The sequence below is a fragment of the Atta colombica genome, unplaced genomic scaffold, assembly GCF_001594045.1.
Source record: "Atta colombica isolate Treedump-2 unplaced genomic scaffold, Acol1.0 scaffold120, whole genome shotgun sequence".
Lineage (NCBI taxonomy): Eukaryota > Metazoa > Arthropoda > Insecta > Hymenoptera > Formicidae > Atta > Atta colombica.
In genome coordinates this window covers 676,068-702,398 of record NW_017259207.1, presented here as the reverse complement: position 1 = coordinate 702,398, position 26,331 = coordinate 676,068, and the positions used below count along the sequence as shown (strand labels likewise).

General features: G+C 31.9%; 1 protein-coding gene across 5 annotated transcripts in view; it reads left to right on the top strand.

The window, feature by feature from the left end:
* LOC108694578 (multidrug resistance protein homolog 49-like) overlaps positions 1-20,830 on the top strand; it is a 78,822-nt gene extending 57,992 nt beyond the window's left edge. For all 5 annotated transcript variants that reach the window (XM_018204151.1, XM_018204148.1, XM_018204150.1 and 2 more), the window contains 9 exons: positions 1,842-2,255; positions 3,228-3,651; positions 6,498-6,701; positions 9,264-9,615; positions 9,696-9,914; positions 10,779-11,728; positions 14,281-14,682; positions 15,095-15,241; positions 20,094-20,830. In XM_018204151.1, coding sequence (XP_018059640.1) covers positions 1,842-2,255; positions 3,228-3,651; positions 6,498-6,701; positions 9,264-9,615; positions 9,696-9,914; positions 10,779-11,728; positions 14,281-14,682; positions 15,095-15,241; positions 20,094-20,300 — 3,319 coding nt within the window. In that variant the 3' untranslated portion in view covers positions 20,301-20,830. The remainder of the gene's footprint in view (positions 1-1,841; positions 2,256-3,227; positions 3,652-6,497; positions 6,702-9,263; positions 9,616-9,695; positions 9,915-10,778; positions 11,729-14,280; positions 14,683-15,094; positions 15,242-20,093) is intronic.
* Positions 20,831-26,331: the final 5,501 nt, after the last annotated feature.

The window sequence follows — 26,331 nt, the reverse complement described above, 5'->3', positions numbered from 1 at the left end:
GTTGCCCATACTTGAATTTCCTACAAAATTATTTTGAAGTCGAACAAAATTATTTTCAGACTGAAATTTTCACATCTGTACCTATCTAAATTTTTACACGGAAAGAACAATTTTGCTGAAATATCTAAAAATTAGCTAGATACAGATCTAAAAATTTAAGAATCTTAAATAATGAGCAATGTTGCAAAATGCTTTAATATTCTAACAATTTTAATGTTCTACGTAATTATTTTGACAGTTCAGCAAAATTATTTTCAGATTTGTATCTGCTAAAATTTTAATATTTCAACAAAATCGTTTTTTCCGTGTGACGTTTAAGGATTAAAAAGGGGATATTATAACCTTCTGGACTCGATGCCAAAATTTATAACAGTTATAAAAGTTACTGACGTGGCATCTATAAGATCTATTTAATTTATGAATTAAAAAATATTAATTAATCTCAAGAAATCAAAATGTCATAACTTGTATAAAAAAAAGAATAAATATTTAATATATTTTAATAAGACTAATTAATAACTCTACTTTCTGTAACATAAAGAAATTTTTGGCAAAGAGATTTATATAATTGAATTCTATTTTTTTTTAACCTACTGTTAGCTCCGGAAAGTTAAACAAAATTTGAAATTGTATAAATCTTTCGTTCATTAATAACGTATTGAATAATTTCGGCGTCAAGCAAAGATCTAATAAAGATTAACAACTCCGATATGATCTCCCGCGGAATAATTTTAACGGAGAGGATATTCTGTACGTTCACATGCCAGTGCGTCCTCAAAGCGAGAACGTTGTACCTTCGATTTTCGAGACCGTCGATGTAAACGCAGGGCGGTCGCGGGAGGAGAAGCGAAGAGCAAAGTTCAGGAGGCGAGAACCTGTGTGTTCATCAACAGGTGGGCGTTTGCTCGAAACTCGAAAAGCCTGTTCCCACACTGTCTCTGCTTTCGCTTGTATTACACCGTATAGTAATTGGATGAGCGACTCATATTAAGTTATTAGTTGTGTGAATCACACAAGTATGTTAATTTTTATTTCGAGATAACCAGTCTCGTTATTCGTTCATGATTCTATTTTCATGATGAAGATAGAAAGAAAACATGAAAAAAGGTAAACTGTGCTTTAATATATCATTATGCGCAATTAAGAAACACATAAAAAATGTAAAGCAATAAATCTTAAGCAGTAAACGAGTCAATCATAGTAAAGAACGTAAAGTAATTACTGTGATTGGCCGATTCATTGCTTACGATTACTGCTTACGTCCATTCTACAATTGTGTAAGCGTAATTGTAAGTGATTGTAGTTGTAAGAATTAACCAATCACAGTTAAATATGAAGGAAATATTTGACTGTGATTCTTACAATTAGAATAGGCTTTATAGCCTTACATTTTTTATGTGTTTCTGGTTTTACAGACTATCTGCAACATGATAACAGCATTGTCGTTATCACATATTTTGCTATCTAGAAAATATATAGACGTATCTATAGAATGTACACACATCGATCGACTATTTTTCATTGGCCAGCTATCGATTGTCCAGCAACAGCTGGCGTGACATAAAGATTTTAATCTTGTGGCAGATGGAGTGCAAAAAACGTGAGATTGCGATAACGCTGACAATGACAGATGCTGATAAACGTCAAACTTGATCAAAACTCAATTTCGTAGCTTTGAACACGTGCTTTAAAGTTGAATTTCTTATTATATAAAAGTTCTTATTATGTAAAAAATGATATTGAATCGAAATTGGGTCGCATAGAAGAATATAGGATTTATTTAACTATTGTATTAACAGATATAAAATATATAGATAGAAAAAAATGTCTTTTTAATACAGAGATTTGGAGAAGATGAAGGACGGTATGGGAGAGAAACTTAGTATCATCACGTATCTAATCACTTCGTTCGTCTCTTCTGTCATCATCTCGTTTGTATATGGTTGGCTGCTGACCCTGGTCATGTTAAGCTGTGCTCCGATCATAATAATCGCCACGGCCTTTGTCGCTAAGGTGCAGAGTTCTCTCTCGGCTAAAGAGCTGACGGCCTATGGTCAGGCTGGTAGCGTCGCCGAGGAAGTTCTTGCTTCTATCAGGACCGTGGTTGCCTTTAACGGCGAGAAGAAAGAGGTGGAGAGGTATTCGGAGAAGCTTGCACCCGCGGAAAAAAGTGGAATCAGGAGGGGCATGTGGTCAGGAATTGGCGGCGGCGTCATGTGGCTGATCATTTATCTCAGCTATGCATTGGCATTCTGGTGAGGAGGATACGCGTTATTATTGCAAAAAAGTTTCGCGTTATATTTATATCCGAACAAGTCTGTGCTCTATAGATACTTTATAAAATTTAATAACTTAAACGAAAAGTATCAGAGATACACATCACGCGTGCAAGTCGTAATTAAAAATTCAATTAATAAGAAATTGTTCCTTTATTCCAAAAGTGATACAAATAAAAAAATGTGATTTTCGAATTATTGTAAGTAAGTTAAATAAATATTATCCTTAATCATCAAAAGTGAACTAATAACTTAACTTCATAAAAAATTGAATTTCAAAATTGTCAAAAACTCAAAAAGAAGTAATTAAAAAAATTGACAATTCAAAAAAGACTTTTTGGTCTAAGATTTTTATTGTACAAGGCTGTGAAAAAAATTGAGAGAAAAAAATTGTTGAGAAATTCAGGATTGTATTTCAATATCTGTACATTATATTATTAAATATTTAATATATTATATTATTAAATATTATTATTTTTAACTCAAATGTTAAATCCTTTATTTAATAAAGTTGAAAGAGTAAAAATGAAAAAAAAATTTGAGAATAAAATTTTGCTTGTATCATAAGATTTTAATTACAGACAGAAGGTTAATAATAATTTTCTATGAAGTTGAATAATTTTTCCCCTTTTCTGATACATATAATTTTTTTAGTTATTACTTTTTAAATAAGGAAGCGATATGTCACTCAAAATGAGTTATAATGAACTGATTATTCTGACGTTACAAATATTCGTCTCAAATGTAATTATTTCGCTTGGATTTTACCTTAATTTAACAATATGAATAAAGCAATTTCTATTTTTCAAATATAAAAACCACGGGATAGATAATTGAACATTTACGTCTGGAATAGCATCACTTCTTTTTACGCAGTTCGACGAAAAAAGCGTTAGCTTTCGTGAGTATGTGTCGCACTCCGGCAAAAGCACATTTTCTCTTGTGCCGCAGGTACGGAGTAAAATTAATTCTGGACGATCGCTCGAATGAAGACAAAGAATACACGCCAGCAGTATTAGTGATCGTGTTCTTCGGCGTTCTGAGCGGTGCACAAAACATGGGCTTGACTTCGCCGCATCTCGAGGCATTCGCGATGGCCAGAGGTTCGGCGGCTGCCGTTTTCAATGTTATCGATCGGGTGCCATCGATCGACAGTCTCAGCACGGAGGGTCGACGGCTTGACTCCGTTAATGGAGAAATCGAATTTAGAAACATCGCGTTTCGTTACCCGGCAAGGAAAGATGTCAAGGTGCTTCAAGCACTGAATCTGAAAATCAATCGTGGCGAAACAGTGGCGCTCGTCGGCGAATCTGGATGTGGCAAATCTACATGTATACAGCTCATTCAACGGCTCTATGATCCCCTTGATGGACAGGTCAGTAGCTTATTAATTAGACTCATTAAGCGGATTCTTTTTTCTTGCCATAACATTGAGAGAAATGTTATGTTTGATATGAATAATCATTATTTTAAAGAAAGTTATTGACCTTTTCCGTTGTTCATTATTCATTAAAAAGTTATTAACAAAACAATTTTTATGAATAGTACACAATTTTTATACAAGGTACATTATTTCAGCAGTATTTCCGATAAAAATATCTTGACCTCGATATATTTTGTCAAGATCATGATCCTGTGATAAGTGACTTTGAAAAGATTTTAGCCACCACTTATTATCTATTAAAAAGTTATTAACAAAAAAATATTCATCAATAAAACGTAATTTTAAAACGATTCTGCTCCATTGAAATTCTCTGCTTTAAAAACACAAATTATGTTCTTATATAATTTTTATGTTTTTAAAGCAGAAAATTTATGTTTTTAGAGCAGAGAATTTGTGTTTTTAAAATAGAGTATTTTTAAATATGTACACAAATTTTCTATTTTCTATTTTAAAAACATATAAAAATTATTTTATTTATAATGAATAAGGAGTGATGAGAAAAGTTAATGTCCTTCTTGAGGGTTAAGATCAAGATCACTTGAAACATTTAAAGCTGGTAATGGGGAAGTTTCATCCCATTATTTTGTTGATATGTAAATTACAAAAATTTTCTTATTTTTTAGACCCCTATTCTGTAACTCTTCATGACAGTAATTACCGTTATATTATTAATGTATAGTTTTTTCATCATGTACAAAATCTAATCTGCGCAACGACAATTTAACGATATCATTAAGAATCGCAGAAGGATCTAAATTTAAAAAAAATCAAATTTTGATTAAAACACAATTATTTAATTAAAAAATAATATTCCAATTTTTGGTTAAAATAACCTAATTTTTATGAGAATAGCATAATTTTTTAATTAAAAAATAAAAGTTTTTGTAATTCACATATTAACAAAATAATGGTTATATATTATATATCAAACATTTTTCTCAATAAAGGAAAATTCACCGCTTCGTTAGAATTATTCATTTTAAATACGCGTATGACGTACGCAATGGAACAAAGAGCTTTAATTTAAAGGCACAAAAATTTTGGATATCGCATTTAATTTTTTGTTTATGCGAAAGACTTACTATAAACTTGGTTTATGGAATTCTTTTAATGGCAAAAGCATATAGAGGCAGAGAATTCGCGTGTTATGACGGGCGTTGTTAAACAGAGAATAAAGTTAATAACTGCGCATATAGTGTCATAAATGTCCAAGTAACGTTTTTATCCCTCGAAATTACAGTGACGCTGAATAAATGGCATTGCGCTGCGGTAATTTACTCTGGCGTTATTCAGAAAATAATTGTTTTATCATCGTCATTTCCGTGTTATATTTTTCATCATCTTCTGTCGAATGTCTTCAACCGTTATCTTATCATTCGGTTCATTTATCTTGTTTGTATTTTCACAACGAGGAAAATTCACGAGAAAACGGCAATTCTTTCCACTCTTTCGTAGGAAAGAGAGACGATCGAGATCGCGTGCATCGTGTACGGTGAAGAGTGTCGTTACAATGTTATTATTAATGCGACCCCGCGATTTTTACGACGTCAAAGTAACTGTTGGCAGTAACGCAGCATCCTACGTATAATAAACATTTTATGTTTTATAATTTGAGGCTTTTCACCACGCCCTCCGACGAATATATTATGTTTATATGTTCAATAAAGTTACGAACTATAAGTTTGCTTTTAGTTATGTGTAATATTAAACGCCATGTACATACAATATATACACTTTATCATACATCCATGCTACAGGGATATAAAAACATAATGATTATATTTTTATCATTTATTTTATATACATATTAACCATTTTTAAAATTCTTTTTATTAATTTCATAAGTCTATCATATTTAATATTGCTAATATTTTAATGTTATTATTATAATTCGAGATTTACTAAGAAAATAAGTAAGATTGAAAAAAAATATATTGCTTCGTTATTTTAAAAGTAACACAAAAAATTAATTTCCTATAAAAGGGAAAAAACTATTTTTCAAATTGACAAGAAATTATTGGCTAATCAAATTGGCAAAAAGAATATTCTTAATATGATAAATATTATTTTTTGTCATTTTTCGTTTTACATAAAGAAAGAACAATTTTATTAAATATCTATAGATTTAAAAATAATTTTATTAGATAATCAAAATAATTATGTTGGAAACTAAACAATGACCAATAACTAATGATCAATGTTGTAAAAAATTTTAATATTCTAGAAACTAGCTCGAGTTTATAGAAATTATTTTAATAATTTTAATAATCCGACAATATTATTTTCTCTGTCTGTATATATATCTCAGCAAAATTTTAAATCTTCAAAACCCTTATTCCTATGCGACTCTTTAAAAAAAATCATCTTTTCTAAATGTGACGATTTTTTTTAAATCATCTTTTTTGAATTGATGTATAATCATTTTTTGAATAAAATTAAGTTAGTTCACTTTTGATTGACAGAGTAAATTTATCTAACTCATTGGTGATAACTAAAAAATAATGTTCTTTGAATTGTGTTCACTTTTGAAGTAAAGAAGTAATGTCTAAAATTGTATATATATTCCCTTTAGAAGTTATATTAATTTTATTAGTTATTTAATAATTTCTATCCTGCTTAGAAATTAATAATAGTGACGTTTATTTTCAAACATAATTCTCAAGTCATCATTTCACTCAACTAACTTCTCGTTTCGCACGAAATATTAGCATGTCAGCTCGGCAACTACGCATAAATAGAGAGACAATTTTCAAGAGTTCTCGTATTTTCCTATGCAGGTCCTGTTGGATGGGGTCGACGTGTCGACATTAAACGTTCAATGGCTGCGCTCGCACATCGGCGTAGTTGGTCAGGAACCAGTCCTCTTTGACACAACGATACGCGAGAACATCCGTTACGGAAATGACAGCATTACTGAAGAGGAGATGATCAAAGCCGCGAAGGAAGCGAACGCTCATGACTTCATCTGTAAATTGCCGGAGGTGAGCGCCACCGCCCTTTTCTCGTATTCCAGCTGTGCCTTTATTCGTCCGGAATTATAACTTCCTTTTGGTCGTGCTTCGGCGCGAGAGTTCGATTGATTCAACCGGTTTCGTTCGGGAAGTCATAAAGCCAGCGGTCGATGTTGTCTATTGAAAATCCAACGAAGATATTGTATTCATTCGATATTATCTCTTCTGCCGAAACTCTTCAGCGGTAGTTTGCTTGGAATATGTTAAACTAAATTGCAGAACGAATGTAATCACTAGTTAAGCTAATGATACATAAAAAAAATGTAACAAGTCAGCATTTTTTACTTGTTTTATAAGAAAAACGGTTTTGCTAAAGTATTTAAAAAATTTAAATACAAATTTAAAAATAATTTCGTTAAATAATTACCAAAAGAAACTGTCTATTATCACTGGCCTAATGATTATTATTATTATTTACAATCATATGAGAGGGCAATGCTTGAATTTAAAACCGAGTTAATATTAGAGAATATTTTAATTTCGACAGTCTATAAAAGGGTAAAATTTTATTTTTATTTTTTCGCAACCGTTTGTTTTATTTCTACATTTTCTTATGTGTATTTTTCTTCATGGAAACCAAAAATTATCATAAGTTTTTAAATGATTGAAGCGATTTCGTACCATGTGAATAAAAATTTTATTAACTTTGAATCAATATATCGATTTTTTTCTTGAGTGTAGTATCATTATTATGACAATTTTCGATTTCCATGAAAAGAAATACGTAAGAAAATGTAGAAATAAAAGGATCTTCGAATAGTCGAAAAAAATATCTTTTTTGTTATCGCGAGAAACTGCGTGATTCGAATGCTAATCGATAAAATCTCATTGGACACAGGCGGGTTTTGAGATTTCTGCGAGCATAATTGAAAAGATTAAATTAACAAGTAACGAAAGAGATAATGTAATTTTCCTGAATAATCCCCGGACTGGATACAACCATTGTGATCGCATTGCGATATGTTAACAATAGTCTCAGGTGTGCCAGGCAGTCCACGCTGTACGCGCGCAAACAGGCGATAAAACACGCGTGTTAAACTGTGCGCGGGGCAAATAACATTATCCGAGATTACGCTTGTGTCAACGATTAGGCGTTTATTAGCGGATTATCGGTAGGTGAATTCAATACTCGCATATTCCCATTGAATCGTTGTCCGCGTTCGCACACACATTTGGAGCTTATCCCGCTCACACATTCGCACGCGATACAATTTAACGTGCAGCTTCATTTTCACCGTTAGAAAAATAAAGTTTGCTCGATATGAGTTCATCAGGATTGTAATTAGTCAACGTGCTCCACCTGCACTGCGATAACATTTTTGGACAGTAACTACGATATCTGTTAAATCGCATTGTAAATAGATTTGATAGATATCGTAACAACAGAAATCCCATTAACTGGAAGCTCCTAGCTTTTAGATTCGACTTGCCTGCGGAAAGATCACTGATCGAGAAACGCCATCAGCGGACGTGTTGTAGCTTGCGAATTTAATAAATTCGCAACCTGCATATGCATCACAGGTGTGACATGCTATTTCATTCTTGATTAAATACCTGTTACTTTGAACCGCAAATTGTTCAAAACTGTCATCGGGCGATTGGTGGTATATAGCCGATACCAAATGTGCACAAAGAGTGTCGATTTGCAAATTTAAATTTAAAAAAGTACAAAAAGGAAGGTGTTGCACGATAAAAGAAAAAAGCAAAAAAAGATATTCGTTGAAATATTTATGATAAAATTGAATTGCTAGAATGTCGTTAATATCTACTATCGCGAAAAAGATTTTCGTGAAATATGCGAAAATATCTTTTTACTTATTTCAACTGTTTGCAATAATTTCAACTTAAAATTCAAATGTAATTAAAATTCACAGGGTTGCCACTGATAAAATAAAAAGGGAAATAGAAAAAACAGTCAAAGAAACTAGGAAAAAGTTAGAGAATTTTACAAAATTTTTCTGGAGAGAAAAAATTAGAATTCTTGGTTTCAAAGAAGTATAATATGCATATTTTTACGCAGTTTTAGAATACTATCAAATTTAGGCCGTTCGTATTTTACTGCCAGTTAGTATGATATAGTATAATATACGTAATATACGGAAATTATAGATTTTCTAGTACTGTCAATTGACAGTCAACTGATAGTACGAATATGGTCTTAATTAAACGCAAGTAATATCAATATTAATAGTAATTTATATTGTTACGTCAAATTGTTCTTTCAAAATATTTGACGGTTTTAAAATCAGGACGAAACTACAAAAAATTTCAAAATATTATTAAAATCATTGACAGGAAAAATCATGAAATTTTGTTTGGAAATAAGGGAAAGATTATAAAATTTTAGAATGAGGAATTTGTGGCGCGTAATCCTTAATTCAGAATGCACAATACTACTAATAACAGACAATTCGAGAGAATTACTATCGATTCGAAAATTTATCTTTCTTGAGACACGCACATTTTGCGATGTCGCATTCTAATGTCAATTTGCGCACAAGGATCAGGAACTTAAAGCAGGTTTGTGGACAGGGATACGATAGTCCAGTGGGCGAAAGAGGCTCTCAAATGTCTGGTGGACAAAAGCAAAGGATTGCCATTGCACGCGCGTTGGCGAGGAATCCGGCGATCCTTCTGCTGGACGAGGCGACGTCTGCTTTGGACGTTCACAGCGAGGCGATTGTGCAGAGAGCTCTCGACGCGGCAGCAAAGGGAAGAACAACGATTATAGTCAGTCACAGACTTTCCACTATCACGAATGTCGATAGGATCGTGTTTATCAAGGATGGGGTCGTCATCGAGGAAGGAACCCATGACGAATTAATGGCGCTCAAAAATCACTATTATGGACTGCATTCCGCACATGCAGATGCTGCAGCTAAAGGTGCGCTTTAGCTTATAAACGTTTTGTTTCTGTGAACGTTTAGATATATGATAAATTTTTTGTTATTCACTATTGTATAGATAAGGTCTCGAAGGTCAAGACCATTGCATCAACTCCGAAGATGAAGATAAAACCGCCATTAAATCAACAATTCTCAACATTATCCGCGCACTCTCATCGACTCTCTCTCGCGAGATCCTCGAATGAGGAAGAATTGGACGAGCAGGAGAAACCTTACGACGCGCCTATGATGAGAATATTTGGATTAAACAAACCGGAATGGCCATTAAATTTAATCGGTAATTTCTTGCTAACGAAAACAAGTAATGATAGATCTTAAGAATTTAAGCCTTATGAGAGCATAGGGAATACATACTTCTTTCATTAATAAAAAAAATGACCAGTCATTTTCCTTTAATACAAATTCTATCCTTATTGGAATACAATCATATAATGCTTGAATGATTATTAATGGATTTAGATAATATGGAATTGTTTAGCACATACTTATATAACACATACATTTTATACTTATATAACATTACTTATATCCAAATAATTGAGAAATATTCTAATAAAAAAAATAGTACATTCCGTAGATGCATGAAATATTCCAGCAATGTTGCAATGTTGCTGACGTTGCTGTAATATTCCATGCTATCTTGGGAATGTTATATGAGGAATTATTCTTTTAATAGAACATTTTTCAATTACTTATATAAGTAATATGATATAAATGTTAAAGAAGGAAATTTGCTTTTCACTCTATTTTCCAAAATTGCTCTATTCTCCAAAACTTCAACATTTTTTCCAGCCAGCGCAATTATCTAACGTAAATATCATTGAACCATTATGAATAGTTTTGAACAGCATAAATAAAAAGCAAATTTCCTTCTCCATATTTCTTAAACATATTTCTTAAACAGAAGATGTTCCGCTAAAAAAGTGATATGACAATGATGATTTGAGCATTGTGTTTGTGTTCTATTTTAACAAGAATAGAAAATTTGTATTAAAAATGGTAAACCTCTCATTAATGAAACAAGTAGTGTGTTTTCTATGTTCACATTATTTTGTTTCCTGTATAAGAAAGTATAGAAAGAATTGAACCTAAAATATTACATAAAAAAGAAAAAATAATCTACTTATACGATTTTTTGCAGGATCTCTCGCGGCAGCGACAGTAGGCGCTTCCTTTCCAGCTTTTGCTATTTTATTCGGTGATATTTACGGTATATTGAATCTTCCCGACGCCGAGAAAGTCATGAAGGAGACCATTTTCTTGTCGATACTCTTCATCATCGTCGGCTTAATTACAGGAATTGGCACTTTCCTGCAGATGCACATGTTCGGTCTGGCTGGTGTGCGTATGACGACGCGAATAAGAAAAATGGCGTTCAGTGCGATGTTGAAGCAGGATATGGGTTGGTACGACGAGGACAAGAACAGCGTAGGTGCACTTTGTGCGAGGTTGTCGTCGGATGCGGCGGCTGTCCAGGGTGCGACCGGGACTCGAATCGGCTCCATGCTTCAGGCTTTCTCAACACTCGTGATCGGGATCAGCATATCCATGTACTACAGCTGGAAGATGACGCTGGTCGCAGTAGTGTCGATCCCGCTGGTACTCGCGGCGGTATTCTTCGAAGCGCGGGTCATGGGCGGTCAAGGTATGCAGGAGAAGAAGAAGATGGAGTCAGCCACCCGAGTGGCCGTTGAGGCAATAACAAATATACGTACGGTTGCCAGTCTCAACAAAGAAGAAGTATTCTTGAAAAGATACTGTGTAGAACTGGACCACGTCGCACGAGCGATGAGAATCAGAAACAGACTGAGAGGATTGGTTTATTCGTGTGGACAGACCATGCCAATGTTCAGTTACGCTATAAGTTTATATTATGGTGGCTACTTAGTGGCTAGGGAAGGATTAAGCTATGAAAAAGTCATCAAGATATCGGAAGCGTTAATATTCGGCTCATGGATGCTGGGACAGGCGCTCGCTTTCGCGCCAAACTTCAACACAGCTAAAATTTCGGCCGGCAAAATCTTCAAGCTACTCGACAGAGTTCCGGAAATCACTTCACCACCGGGATCAGAAGGAAAGGATTTAGATTGGGTAAGCTCGCGTATAAGCTTAGTTACGTAAACCACAAATACACAATGTGTTTTGGCTTCGCACTCTCTATCCTGTATACACATATTTAGCGGTAGGTAATTAATAAATAATATTTGGAAGATTCAAATCAAAGCTAAGTTTGAACAACCAATATGTTTAATGTTGAATAATAATAATGGACAAAAGATAAGACATGTAATTAAATTTTGCTGAGAGAAGAATGGAAAATTCGCCAAAAAATGTAAAATGATAAAGCGCAGGACATGTACAGTAATTAGAGCTTTAACTTTTAATTAATCTCTTACAAAGTTAATTCGCGCGACAATGAACACAACATTTAAATTGGTTACTAAATCGTAAAATTATTAGCCTTATTTGTTTTAACGCATGCCGATGAGTTGTTATTGGACGCGATTCGTGTATTTCATTACGGAATAATTTCTCTTATAAATGAAGTAAATTCTAGTTAAGTGGATAATCAAACTAAATTGATTGAATTAATGAAGAAATATTTAAATATTTCTGATGCAGTCTATTTAATGCTACAAATGCTTTGAAGCATTTGATTGACCAATCAAAAAATGCTTCAAAGTATTTGTAACATTAAGTAAACTGTAGTCTTTAATCTCGAAACACAATAGATGTAATAAGTTTCAAACTGTAAGATATTGGCCAATAGTTGAATATGAAGAAAATAATCACTATGATTGACTTTTAACGGCTTAAGATTTAATACATTTTTTATTTCGAGATTCTTATGTATGTATAAGAAAAAAATTCGTTCGAACTGATTTCAAAGAGCAAAGTTCATCAGCGGATTATAATTTCAAGGAACTCCCTCATTAATAATTCCTTAAACAAAGTGATTCCAATCACAAGTCTGTTTTATAAATTCTTTCCTTCTTTCGTAACTCTCCAAAATTTTTAAGTAAAGGCGCATTTATAATTGCTGTTATCTTGTTCAAAAAACGTAGAATTAGAATCATATAAGATTTGCTACGTATTAAATGCTGAATAGTATTTTATTTAACGAATTATTAATGAATTATTAGGATTGTTAAATGGGATCTCTAGCGGAGATCTGCATGCTTTACAATACGCTCGACAAACTGCTTACGTAACCACGTCGCATAGAACGACAGAGAATGCATGGGGATTGCAACGGTTTTGATGATTCGTGAAGCGTGCGCAGCGGACACACAATTAATCCGATAATTACCATGACGCCTTGCGATATGCTGCTAATTGCCGGATGCATGTTTAATCTTCGCATCGAAATGCTGAAAAATAGCGATGTTATATAATTCTTACTGTGTTCGTGTTAACAACAATATGTGGATTTAATATTATGGGTTTTAAATCTACACTATGATGATGTTGATATAAATAGTTTGAAATTCACATCATGTTGTTAATATTAACACCAACAGAGTGAAAATTATATAGATATCACATGGATATTTTTAAATCCACATCGATATTTTTTAGTGTGGTTTAATGTTTCGTTTACAGTGCATCGTGTTTGCACGCGAGTCCGTATACAATTCGCAATACCTGTGCAAATGATATAACATTCGTTAGAAATTTGATCGTTTGATAGCACTGCTTCGAGTGCGTCTCATTAATTACGTTCAAAATGCGAAACTTAAAATTATCGATATCTAAGAAGATTTGGCATAAATTAATCCAGAACCTGATTTTAATTACCTGATTTTTTTTTTACATAAACGTACCATCACCTGGTACAATTTACATTCCAATTAAAATCGATATTAATTTTTAAACGCCTCTATGGGGAACAATATATGAATGTATAGCATATCCAATCAAAAATTTCCTTATTTATAACTTATATAAAAATAAATACATTATAAGAATTTTTTTTAAATACAATTTTTTAAATACAATCAAAACATCAGACATTAAGAAACATAATGATAACAAAGTGTTGGAAAACTTTAAAAAAAAATCGTGTATGCCTATTGAAGAGATATTTAAGAATTAACAATGTATTGTATATTATTATTTTTCGATTCATTAGAATTTGAGAACATTATGAATATAGATTTAATCACAATTTTTTAAAAAAGTAAACACAAACTAAATAAATACGAAATAGTCACGTTAAATAACTTATATATTATAATAGTATTTTTTAAAAATAAATATTTTAATTAAAATGTTTTTATGGATTTTCTATAAAATTTAAAGACACTTTCTAAAAGATCTTTGAAATGAAATCTAATTCTAAAAAGTGACAAAGAATAACAATTGAGCCAGTGTTGAAAAAGAATAGCCAATTATCAATTTCTAAAAGCAAGATTTCACTCTTTAGATTCCACTACAAAGATCTTAGATAGCACGTTCAAAGGATCGTAAAGAATAATTATTAAAAAGAAAAAAATATGTATTAAATAATATCCATAAAACAATATTTTACAACAAATCGTATTTTTCACCATTAGGATGTAAACTAGATAACTTTTTCTCGCGTAATGAGATTAACACGAATCTCCTCCTAGTTAACGAGTTACTTTGTGTTTTTCATGCAGAAAGCGGACGGATTGATACAATATTCAAAGATCAACTTCAATTATCCGACGCGGCCGGAAATGCCGGTACTCAAGGGACTAGATCTAATCGTAAAGCCAGGACAGATGGTAGCCCTCGTAGGTCAGAGCGGCTGCGGGAAATCCACCTGCATACAATTGCTACAACGACTCTATGATCCGATTTCCGGCATCCTGACATTGGATCGGCGTGATATCGCCTCAGTTTCGCTGGCCACACTTAGGTCACAGCTTGGTGTTGTGGGGCAAGAACCAGTGCTCTTTGACCGAACGATTGCGGAAAATATAGCTTATGGCGACAACAGTCGACAAGCATCCATGGACGAGATCATCGAAGCAGCCAAAATGTCCAACATTCATTCATTTGTCGCTTCGTTACCATTGGTTAGTTGTTGCTGTTATATAATACTCGCGCATCATGTTGCGCGTAATGAAAAGCGTAGTTTGTTTTAAAAAGAAAGAGAAAAAAGAAAGAGAAATAAGAGCCTTTTATACTGTTACATGTAATGCAAGTGGTACGCAAATATAATAAAATAATAATAAATTTAACACATTAAAAGAACGTCAAGACTTCTGTTAAATATTAATATAATTAAATTGAATATAATTAATATTAGTTTATTAAATTAACATTACAATTGGTTTGGAATAATTTTAAAAATTTTAAATTTTAGTTAATTTAAAATTATAATAAAAAAAAAGTTCTGAAGGTTTAACGTATTAATATTATTAATACTTTTTTAACCATTTCTTCCATACAATTAATTATAAGCCTATTACTTTTCTGTTTATTTAGGGTTACGATACGAGACTGGGATCAAAAGGCACTCAGCTCAGCGGTGGGCAAAAACAGCGAATAGCAATCGCACGTGCATTATTGAGAAACCCCCGAATTTTGCTGTTAGACGAAGCAACCTCAGCCCTCGATACTCAAAGCGAGCAGGTGAGAATTGCTATCTGTTCTCCTAAAAAAACCATTTTTTTCGAGAACAATTATTTTACCAACAATTTTTTCTCTTTAACGTTAGACACATCGTGTACAAATATATAACAATACACTAATTCAACGGAAAAAGAATCTAGTTACATTAATTGGAATTCTAATTAAAAATGGACACATTACAATAGCATTTTTTGGTTAAATTTATAATTCAAAATCTTCTAGTATATATTTTCAAACAGCAATTTTTTTAGTGTACATTATTCTCGAATATTACTATAATTTTTTGGATAATACTTGAAAATGTAAAGCAAAGGCGACAAAACATAGCGACGAAAGCACGATTGCATCTAAAATAAAATCACAAGAGATAGATAGTTGAGCAATATATCTGCAGGAAGTTATTTGTTACAACCGTAAAAAATGCTCCGCGCGAGATTCGCAAAGCGGAACGATCTCCATCCGGATTTTCGCGTTTTGCTCGATGTAGCGTGTACAATTTCTTGATTAACGGCGTATTATAATCCTCAAGATTACGTCTCGATCCGACAATCACATTGCAGCTGTAGATGACGAGATTGGAAGTCCGATTGAAAATTTCTCGAAGGGTACGACTGTTATCGTTATTGCAAAAGACCGACCGGCGATAGACAATCAAGTTAATGGTTATCGAAAGTGACGGAGACGACAATTTGTTTCGATCGTGCGTTTATCCGCAGATTTCCTTCGCAAATCGCATACTTCATAATACCGTTACTGTATAATAAGAACGTCTGTTATATTCGTTATGTGTGAAATTTCGCTGCTTCAACAAGAAGATAGCACACGGTACTTGTTTATTTCTTTTTTTTATTCTGTTCATTCGTGGGCTACATTAACCCCGAGTCAGCATCGAGTTTTTAGGTCAATCCATTTTAGCTACGTTTTCCTTTATTCTGCACGAAACAAGTGTATATTCATGCTTTGTACGAGAAGGGAAACGAAAAACGCAACGCGAAGTACTGCTAAAATGGACAGCATTTGTAAAAAAAATTTAAATTTTATCTTCAAGAGCTGTTTTTATACAAATTATGTATGTATCTAGGGAAAAGAAGGGGATTGTACTACGTTTTATTAAAATAACTCAATAGGCATTCATATAACATAACTTCTTCTTGTTAATAAAAATTGTTATACAAATTTAGCCATAGGTCTGTTTTTTCATTTTATGGATAATTTGTAATTCAGACTTAATCTCACTTAATTTGATAATAATGTAAAAATTATATTTCTCTAGCCATTTAATTATTAAATTGATGGTTTTACAGTGTGGTAAGTCTAAAAATTATTCACTGCAAAACCATTAGTTTAATGATTAATTATAACTATTATAGAAAATATAATTTTTACATTATTATCGGAGTTAAGTTTAACTACAAGTTAACCAGAAAACGAAAAATTAGGCCATCATAAAATGATACCAATTATATCGGTATTATAAAATAATACCAATCATTATAAGTAGAAGTTCTTCGAGATAATACGATAACGCAGATAAGATAAAAGATAAGAACGCATGTAATTTACAAAAAAATTAAAGGGGAATAAAAAATTGCAGTTACGTACAATAAAAGGAAGGATATGGAACATCTAACTACTAATTAGTATATTTATCAGATACATGCATACATTACCAAAAGTACAAGTAAAATTACAAAAAATCACATTAAATGCCTCCAAGCTAGATTAAAGCTACAAAATTAATACCAACATATTTCTCGAAGTTACGTGAAGTGTATAATAAAAATTACTCACTCAATTTAAGAGCTACATTCAAGACCTCCAAGTTAAAAAGTCACAGAATTAATATCAACACATTTCTAAAAATTATATAAAATATACACCTCTATAAAACTGCCTACTTGTAAAACAAATGAAATTTTTACAATAACACAGTAAATACAAATGAACCATGTTATAACGTCTAAGCGGACTGTGAAGAAATAATTTTGGCGGTCACCTCCAAAATACATCACAAATTACATCATGATATTCCACAATCTCTCCTATTCCATAACGCTTCCTTTTCTATATTATAAACTCTAAGACCTGTACTTTGAAAGTTGTCTCATTTTAAATTGCAAAAGTAATGATTAGAGATTGAAGAAAATAGAAATATTATAACGATTAATTTCTTACATACGATCTAAGTAAATTATCTGCATTCTTAATGAGAGAGAGAGAGAGAGAGAGAGAGAGAGAGAGAGAGAAATTATTGAAACAAATATATAGGACATAAATATCACGGAACTATGTTACAAATGGAACTATTTCCGATAAGCAATAACGAGTATGATAGTCACGGAGGTCGGATAATAAATATTTGAGTATTTATACGGTGTCCACTACAGTAGACCGTCGATTGCAGCGATTTCGCGATAATCTAAACTGTAGCGTGGTGAGCACGGAATAGTGAGATGAATATTAACGTGACCTAGGTGGATTTAGATGAAAAATAGAGGTAGAAAGTGCAAGTCAAAGAGCATGGTCCCGAAATAATATCCACATTCGCCGCATATTATGCTGCTGTATACCAACACACGGTTTGTATGATAATTCTGGCAAAGTTCGATTAAAACCTAATAATACTTGTATGCACAGATCAATTCCTCCTGTTGCACAAATTGCGTAGCTGCACAATCACATTTTTCCATTCCGTGTGTAAAGAAATTCCATTTAAAAAAGAGCTGCGATAATTGGTCAAACATATTCTATAAATATATACGACAATCAGATATAATTTTTTTATACTCTCCCTCCGTCACTCGATGTCGATCTGTCGAATTACCGGATGTACCGGCTATCATGCCATTACCGGTATTATCGGCGCTAACAATCGGAAATACTCGGTTCTACGAGCAAGCGGTTGTTGCATCCCGGTCGGGAAACGGCTCGTCGCGGCCAAATGAATTTCGTAATAATATTGTTTCCGCGTTGCTCCCTCTTCCCCACCCTCTCTTTCTCTTTCTCTCTCTCTCTCTCTCTCTCTCTCTCTCTCTCTCTCTCTCTCTCTCTCTCTCTCTCCGAACTCAATCTAGCGACGGCGCCCTCCTTTTGTCAAGTCCCATAAAACGAAAACGGGAAAGTATTTACGCTCGATTAGTCCTGTTAAAACGCCCCATGCCTAAATCGCTTCCCTGATTTAAACTGTGTTCCGCGTTAACCACCGCTCGTGCTAATTACTTCGCGTTTACGGAATTAGTTTTGGGAAGACATATTGAATAATTTATATCCCATCCCAGGTACGCGTAAGGAACATGTGCACACCGTTGTATTATTAATGTTAATTTGTTTTCCATACTAGCACGCGGCACGTCTCGTTTTGCGTAATGGATCGATGTCATATATATGCAATGCGCGATACCAAAAGTTAAAATTTATATTAGACTATTTTAGAAATGAATTACGTAAGTGATGAATAATTTTATACACTGCGTTAGAGATATAAATTCCGAGAGAGAAGATAATTCTCTGTTTGTGATCGTGACTTTTTTAAATGATAGTAAAAAAAACACACTTGATAAAAGATATTATTCTAATGCAAGCGATTAATTCTCGGGTATATCTCGATATTAATTCGAATAAAAAAATTTATACTTGAATAAAAGTTTTTTATAAAGGTTATTCGAATAATTCTTAATTCTTTGGTGCTACTCTTAGTGGCATATCCGAGATTTGTTTTACTTTACTGCATGGAAAGAAAGAACAAGAATTTTGTTGAAGTATTTAAAAATTTAGATTGATATAAAAAATAATTTTGTTGAACCATCAAAATAATTTGTATAAACAATTTAAATATGATGAACAATTCTGCAAAAAGTCTTGATATTCCAACAATTTGATTATCTTGCATTACTTTTATAAGCCAATAAAATTATTTTCAAATCTGTGTCTAGTTAAACTTTTAAATATTTCAGCAAAATCATTTTTTTCATGTATCTAAAAATTTAGCTAGATTTAAAAATAATTTTCTTGGATCATCACAACAAAATAATTAATAGAACATTTAAATGTTTATGATAATAAAACTGCAAAAAATTTTAACATGTATTGAGAAAAAACTACTTAATTTATTTGTGGAAGATATAATGCTTATTTCACTGAAATAAATCTTTATTTAAATATGAAAATAGAAATATATTTCTAGCAAATAAATCATCGCGCGATTTTATTTTTTTTTACAATTAATAAGAGAAATGTATTCCACAAAAATGTATATTCTGTCATTCAAATTTTTCATAACTAATAAATATCGAAAAAAATATCACAAGCAAAAATATTTGCTTTTGAAAATGTTGATTTCTTCTTTCAGTGACTAAGAACCAACTTGAGCATTCTACATAATTATTTTGATAAAACAAAATTATTTTTTTAGATCTATCTCTAAAAATTTTTAGATATTTCAGTAAAATCACTCTTTTCATATAAATTACGATTATGTTTTTTTCTTTATTAAAGACACTTATATTGCTTGATGTCTGGCATTTAAAATGAAAAATATTTATTATAATAGATTTATTTTTATGCAATATTTTTCACAAGACTCAATATAATAAATACGTAACGATATAGTAACCCCTGAAGGATTAATTCAATTAAATTCCAAGTATATACATGTCTTAGTTTTTGCACACAGCATTGACACGAAATCATTGTACATGAAATCAATTGTACACGAAATCATGCTAAAAGATCAAGATATATAAAGGAAAAGTCAACCTAATCATTTACATTTGTATTCTCATCGCCGTCGTCACACACTTATATTCTCAGGAAACAGCCTCTCACACTCTTAACCGATATTTTCTGCGTGCAGGTCGTGCAGGCGGCCTTGGACAAGGCTATGCAGGGCAGAACGTGTATCACCATAGCCCACCGTCTGGCCACTATAAGGAACGCCGACGTGATCTGCGTGCTCGATCGAGGTACCGTGGCCGAGATGGGCACTCACGACGATCTGATGGCATCCGGTGGTCTTTACGCTCACTTGCACGCTCTTCAGCAATCCTCTATTCAGCAGTAGAAGAGCGACTAGTCGTCGGATTCCTATGCCTTTTCCTTCTTCGTGCGTGATTCGGTGCATCGAGCGTCTTGGAAGCGCGAGGATCGATTTAGGGACGGTCGAGCACGTGGAAAGTGGAGAAGAGCCAAACTGGCTAAACACTGCATAAAGACCGCAAAATGGAACTCAAGTGGCCGCAATTGTCACCGCCGAAAGGCCACGAGATGTCAAAGGGCACAAACGATGGCTGACATTTAAAAGAACGGATATGCTAGGACAGAAGATAGGTTCCTATAGGTTCATAGAACGTTCAACTTACTTAACGTGCCGACTCCGTAGCGAGCGCGATGACAAACAACCGTAAGTGATTTGAGATCAGTAATCGAGGATCGAGCAACTTATTTTTGGCGGAAACTGATCATAAATCAAAATTCGAATTGTATCGATGTCAATCTAGTGACACACACCAACTAACATACATAGAAAAATATATCTTATATCTAAATAGACAATAATTACTTATTTGAAGTATTTCAATAGTTTATATAAACCGCAAATCTATCATAAGCATCAAATTTAAAATATATTTTAATCCTAATAATATTTCAATCAAGATTGTTAAATTAAAACAAATTTGATTTGCTTATAATATAAAATCGCTTCTCCGATTTTACTATACCTAATATATTCGTCAAAAGAAAATAAATTTTTATTTTGAGTACATAATAGTGAGTTTTTCTAAAAATTGTAATAAGTATAATTTAAGATCATTACCGATTATCATGAAAATATTCTTTATTAAAGATACTTAAAAGATAACTAATACTAAAAAGATATTAAGTAATTATTGTTCTTAGCAATAAAATGATATTTTTTTGTGTACAGTACCATTACATAACATTACATTATAATTTCCTACTCAATAGTATATATAAATATAATCTAACACATATTATACATAACAATTACATTGTTGAGTAGGAAATTATAACATCTCAAATTCTATCTAACAATAATGTAACTATTAATTATAATTGTTAATTATAATTTTCCACTCAATGATATAACTATAATATAATAGATAACACGCAACAGTTATATTGTTAAGTGGAATATTATAACAATTATATTACTGTTAGAGCTTAGGTATTGGAGTTGATGTAGTATTATTGTTAGTTGGTTTGGTTGTTTGCTAGGAGAATTCTCGGATATAATTTTCCAGTGAGAAAAGACGATTTGAATGATCCTATCAACTTATCGCTCTGCAGTCATCTTTTTATACATTGACACAAGTAAATTACGGTAGTATATTGCGATTTTCTTACAAGTATAAAATTTGTATTTGCATATTTTGATAGATATTTCTTTAGGTACAAGTCTGAACAATAGTTCTAATTAACGAAAGCTGATGAACCAAATAGAATGAATATTCACTTTTACCTTTTTTCTCCTCTTTTTTCTTTTATATATTTACGACCACCTCATTCGCGCTTATTATACTTCTCGTTTGATACTTTCATATAAAATGTTTCTGCGGCTGATACACTTAAGTCTCTTGTCAAAGACCTTTTACCGGAGACGTGTACATTACTTCTCCTGGCGGCCACGTTACTTCATTAGGCATTGTACCTCGCGCGCGCACCCACGTAACGATCCATTCTTCTAGATGGCGAAACGCGTCATGTGGCATTATCCATAATGGCAGGCGATGTAATAGACTTTTCCTCCCCATTTCACCGTTATTCGTACGCGTCGACTTTCCTCCAGAGCGTTTTCTCAGGTGATAATATTTCTTGCGCGCACACACTTCGCGCTGTGCGAAGTTACCGCGATTTTTATAAGAGTTAACATATCTCGTGACAAGTTTCAGGAAATTTGACTATAATTTGTTTATAAGCTTCTTCTTTTTATAAGAAAAAGATTTTGCTGAAATATTTAAAAATTTAACTAGATACAAATTTAAAAATAATTTGTAATAAAATTATTGTATAAAAATAAGTTTGTTAGACCATTAAAATATTTATAAAAAATTTAAGCATAATGTGCAATGCTACAATATATTTTAAAGTAAGCATCCTATACTGATTATCAATGATAATCTAATCTTTTGAATTAAAAGTAGCATTTTGTATTAAAATCTAATTCATTTTTGTAATTAGTTTCCAAATAACATACGTATTAACGCGTATAGTAATAAAAAATTAAATTTGAGTCATAAATTGAATACATTTTCTGAAGTTAAATTGTTTTATAATTCCATTGCTTTAATTTAATTAATGATATATTGAGTAGGAGCAATGAGCAATGGCGATTGAATCAATAGAAATAATTAAAAATAACTCAAATGAGATAATTTGACATTATAATTAACAATTTAGGAGAGATTGGGGCTGGTTGTTGTGCGGGATTAATTGTCAAAATGCTTATAATTCAAACAGAATATCGCAGAAAAATCTCTTTTTTTTACTGTAGATTGCTAATATAACATTAATTTGTTGTGTAAAATGATTTGCATCACAAGCATTGCATATTATATTTATAGCGATTTTTAAGAAAATAAAGTTAGTGAGTAAATTATTCTTATCATCTATTTTGTTGTCTTTGACATTGTTAATCACAATATCCCTATATTCATAGAAAATGATATGTCTTAGAAGATCTTTGCTACAATCAATTAATCATTGCTACAATTAATTAATCATATCCTGATAAAGTTTGTGAATACAATCCTCCTCTTTTATTAAAAATGGCTATGTAGAGTAGATTGTAAAAATAAAACCAGATTAGATGATAATTAATTTTAATATCTTTAGAGAACACATTTTTAGAGAATATACCCACAAATATACATTTCATATAGATATATATGTATGTTTTTCCATTTTTCATATAGAACTACGATATAAAAAAACAAATTACGTATTTTATGATTAAAATAACTATTTTATTTGTATTAATACCATAATTACTATTATTTTTCAAAATGTAGAACTGATATTAAAATAAAAATTGTATTTTTTATATGTATTATTCATAACAAATATGCCTCTGCCAATTCTAGACATGACAATTTCGTATGACAATCAATCCAAAACATGGAATTAATTGTCACATTTTCACAGCTTCATTTAAAATTAAATAATTTATTTTAACGATATAACGAATTCACAAGTAATATTTTTTTAATACCTAAAGGATGTAGATACATTATGACGGATATAATATTTCAAAATCAGGCATCCATTTTTTTTCTAAAAATCACTAATCAAAAATTATGACAACCGATCTCCCTTACATAATTAATTAGACACTCCTACAAAATTATTTTCATATCTATATCTAATTTTTAGATACTTTTTTAACTTTTTAGATATTTTAGCAAAATTTCTTTCTGAATGATAAAATATAATAGGCAGGTTACTTTCGGGGACATTAGTCAGGATTCAAGATTTTATGATTCAAATTTGCCTTATTGATCAAATGAAAGATCGATGTTGAATAGATATCAATTAGCGTAATTAATGTTATCTACTCTCCTCTCGTGTCTCGTTAGATTAGATAGACGACGTAATCAAATCGATCGATTTGCGGAACGTAACTCGTGTAACAAAACGTGCAAATGGTGACGTGTGTTCAAGGACGTGACATAAGAGTATTTCTCCGCCGCTGTCATTGTCGTCATCAGTGTAATTTCGACAGTGCCGTGGCGGTATGTAAACATAGCATGAAAAATGTATAAGTATTTCTCGGAGAATAAAATGCTCCGCACTTCACTTACGCGTTTTTTTATTTTTCCTCTTTTATCTAAAAAAATTCTAATGTCCATTTTTATTTCCTTGTAAAGTAAAAAGAGAATTTTCCTTCTTGAATATTTGTAAATATATCAAATTGAATTAGTTATCAAAATATACAGAGTATCCCGAAATTCGCGATTCAAAATATTATAGCAAGACATTAATTCTCGATAAATTAAATAAAAAAGTTATTCGTAAATTTTTTATTGTAGATATTTTTTTTTAGATAATAAGAGTTTAAATATGACCAGTTACAGACTACGTTTAGATCATGAATGGACGGATCATCTAAATATAGTGAGTTGCTATTTAAATCCTTATTATCTAAAAAATTATCATTTAAAATACAATAAAAATTTACAAATAACTTTTTTACTTAGCTTATTGAAAATCTTTGTACTATTATATATTTCGAGAATTTTGGACACCCTGTATATTGGCCCATAGGACAAAAAATCGAATGTATAAAATTCACAAGGACATAAATTATCGTTATTCTTTTTTTCAATGTCTTAACGAACATAATTTAATGACGGCACATAGTTTAACGGACACGTCGCCGTAACATAACGTTTAGATCAGAGAAGAAAATACTTTCCTTCACCGGGAAATGTACCTGTTCGCAAGCATCTGCTGAATTCGATCGAAAGATATTATGTAAAGCGGTGCGTAATGTATGAGTAAATTTATTACTATAATAACAGTCATGTGTACAACGGAGAATAAATAAAATGAAATAGGAAATCATATATATTTACGAGAGACGACTCTAGCATGTAAGTATCTGGGATTCCATCGTGCAAACGGCTTTCTTCATGCGAAACGAAAATCGATAATCGCGAAACAATCAGCGATTCGTGCGGTAGAATGGCGATCGGTTTTTCGAAATGGGTTGCTGTCATAAATTACACGTCACACAGCTGAATCATTTCACGATTATATTCTCCCGATACCCAGATGTCTTCTCCCCTTAGGCCTTAATAACAAAGTTCGCCGATGCGAAGACTTATCGGCTTTGGCGATGATATATGCTGACGACAAAGGCAGTGCGTGTAAAAAGGTCTAAAACGATTTTTCAGAATTTGCCCCTTCGGCTTAAGGGAGCTGCTGCGTCTCAAATGTCGTCATGATCCATTAGCCGAGAGATAATATTGTGCAAACATGTTGCAGCCACACGGATGCAAAAGAGCAATCGTCGCTAATCGAGATACAATGGGGCATTAACCCTTTATTACTCGTGTGGGTTGTCCAGGACACCTCCTGCTTTATAAATTTGCTGAATGCTATTTATATACATTATTATATTTAATGCAAATTTTCAAAATTAAAAAAAATTTTTGCATTTATCTTTATCTAAAATATATATAGGATATTATCAATCTTTATTTATTTGAAAATCATTAAAGAGAGCAATGAAAATTGAAACATATACACATTATATTTAGCGCAAATTATTGCACAATTTAGAAAAAAATTGCATTTATCTTTATGCAAAGAATGTATAGAATATCAATCTTTATTTGATTGGAAAGAAAACAATAAAAGTTGATATATAATATTGAAAGAGAGAGAGAGAGAAAGTCAGAAATATTCTAGTAATTATGTTAAAAAAAATACACATGAGTAATATAGAATTAAACAAATAAGCAGTGATTGCTAATCATGCATGTGCTCATCTGCAGAAATAAGCGAATTAATCTTTGCTTCGAAAGAATTCTCGTAAAAATCTGTATCTATTCAAAATTTTAACTATTCTCTCGAAGTATTTATGATATATAGAAACCTACAAAAATTATCATTAAATCACAGTTTAGATTTGTATTCACAAAAAAATAATTATACGGAATAAATATTATAAAATATATATATTTGTATATTTAATTACAATTCCAAAAAAAACGATCAAAAACGAAGAAAACAATGTGTTCTTGTAACATTTTTAATTTCTGATAAATTGCGAACAACATTTAAAATTAAGGCTGCGGCTTTAAGAACTTACAATTAAGAGATCTTACAATAAATTAAGCAAGAATGGAGAATAAATTACCTCGACTCAGATGTGTAACAAAATGATTCACACGAAAGATCAAACATGCATATGAAATCCGCGTACACTTTCAATGATACGAGGATAAGATATTAATCTTTTGTTATAAGAGAGAAATATCGTTATAACGTAATAATAAAGAGAAAAAGCTATAAAACGGAGACAAAAATCTTCAGAAGAAATGCGATCTAATTATAGTTTCTTTCTTCGC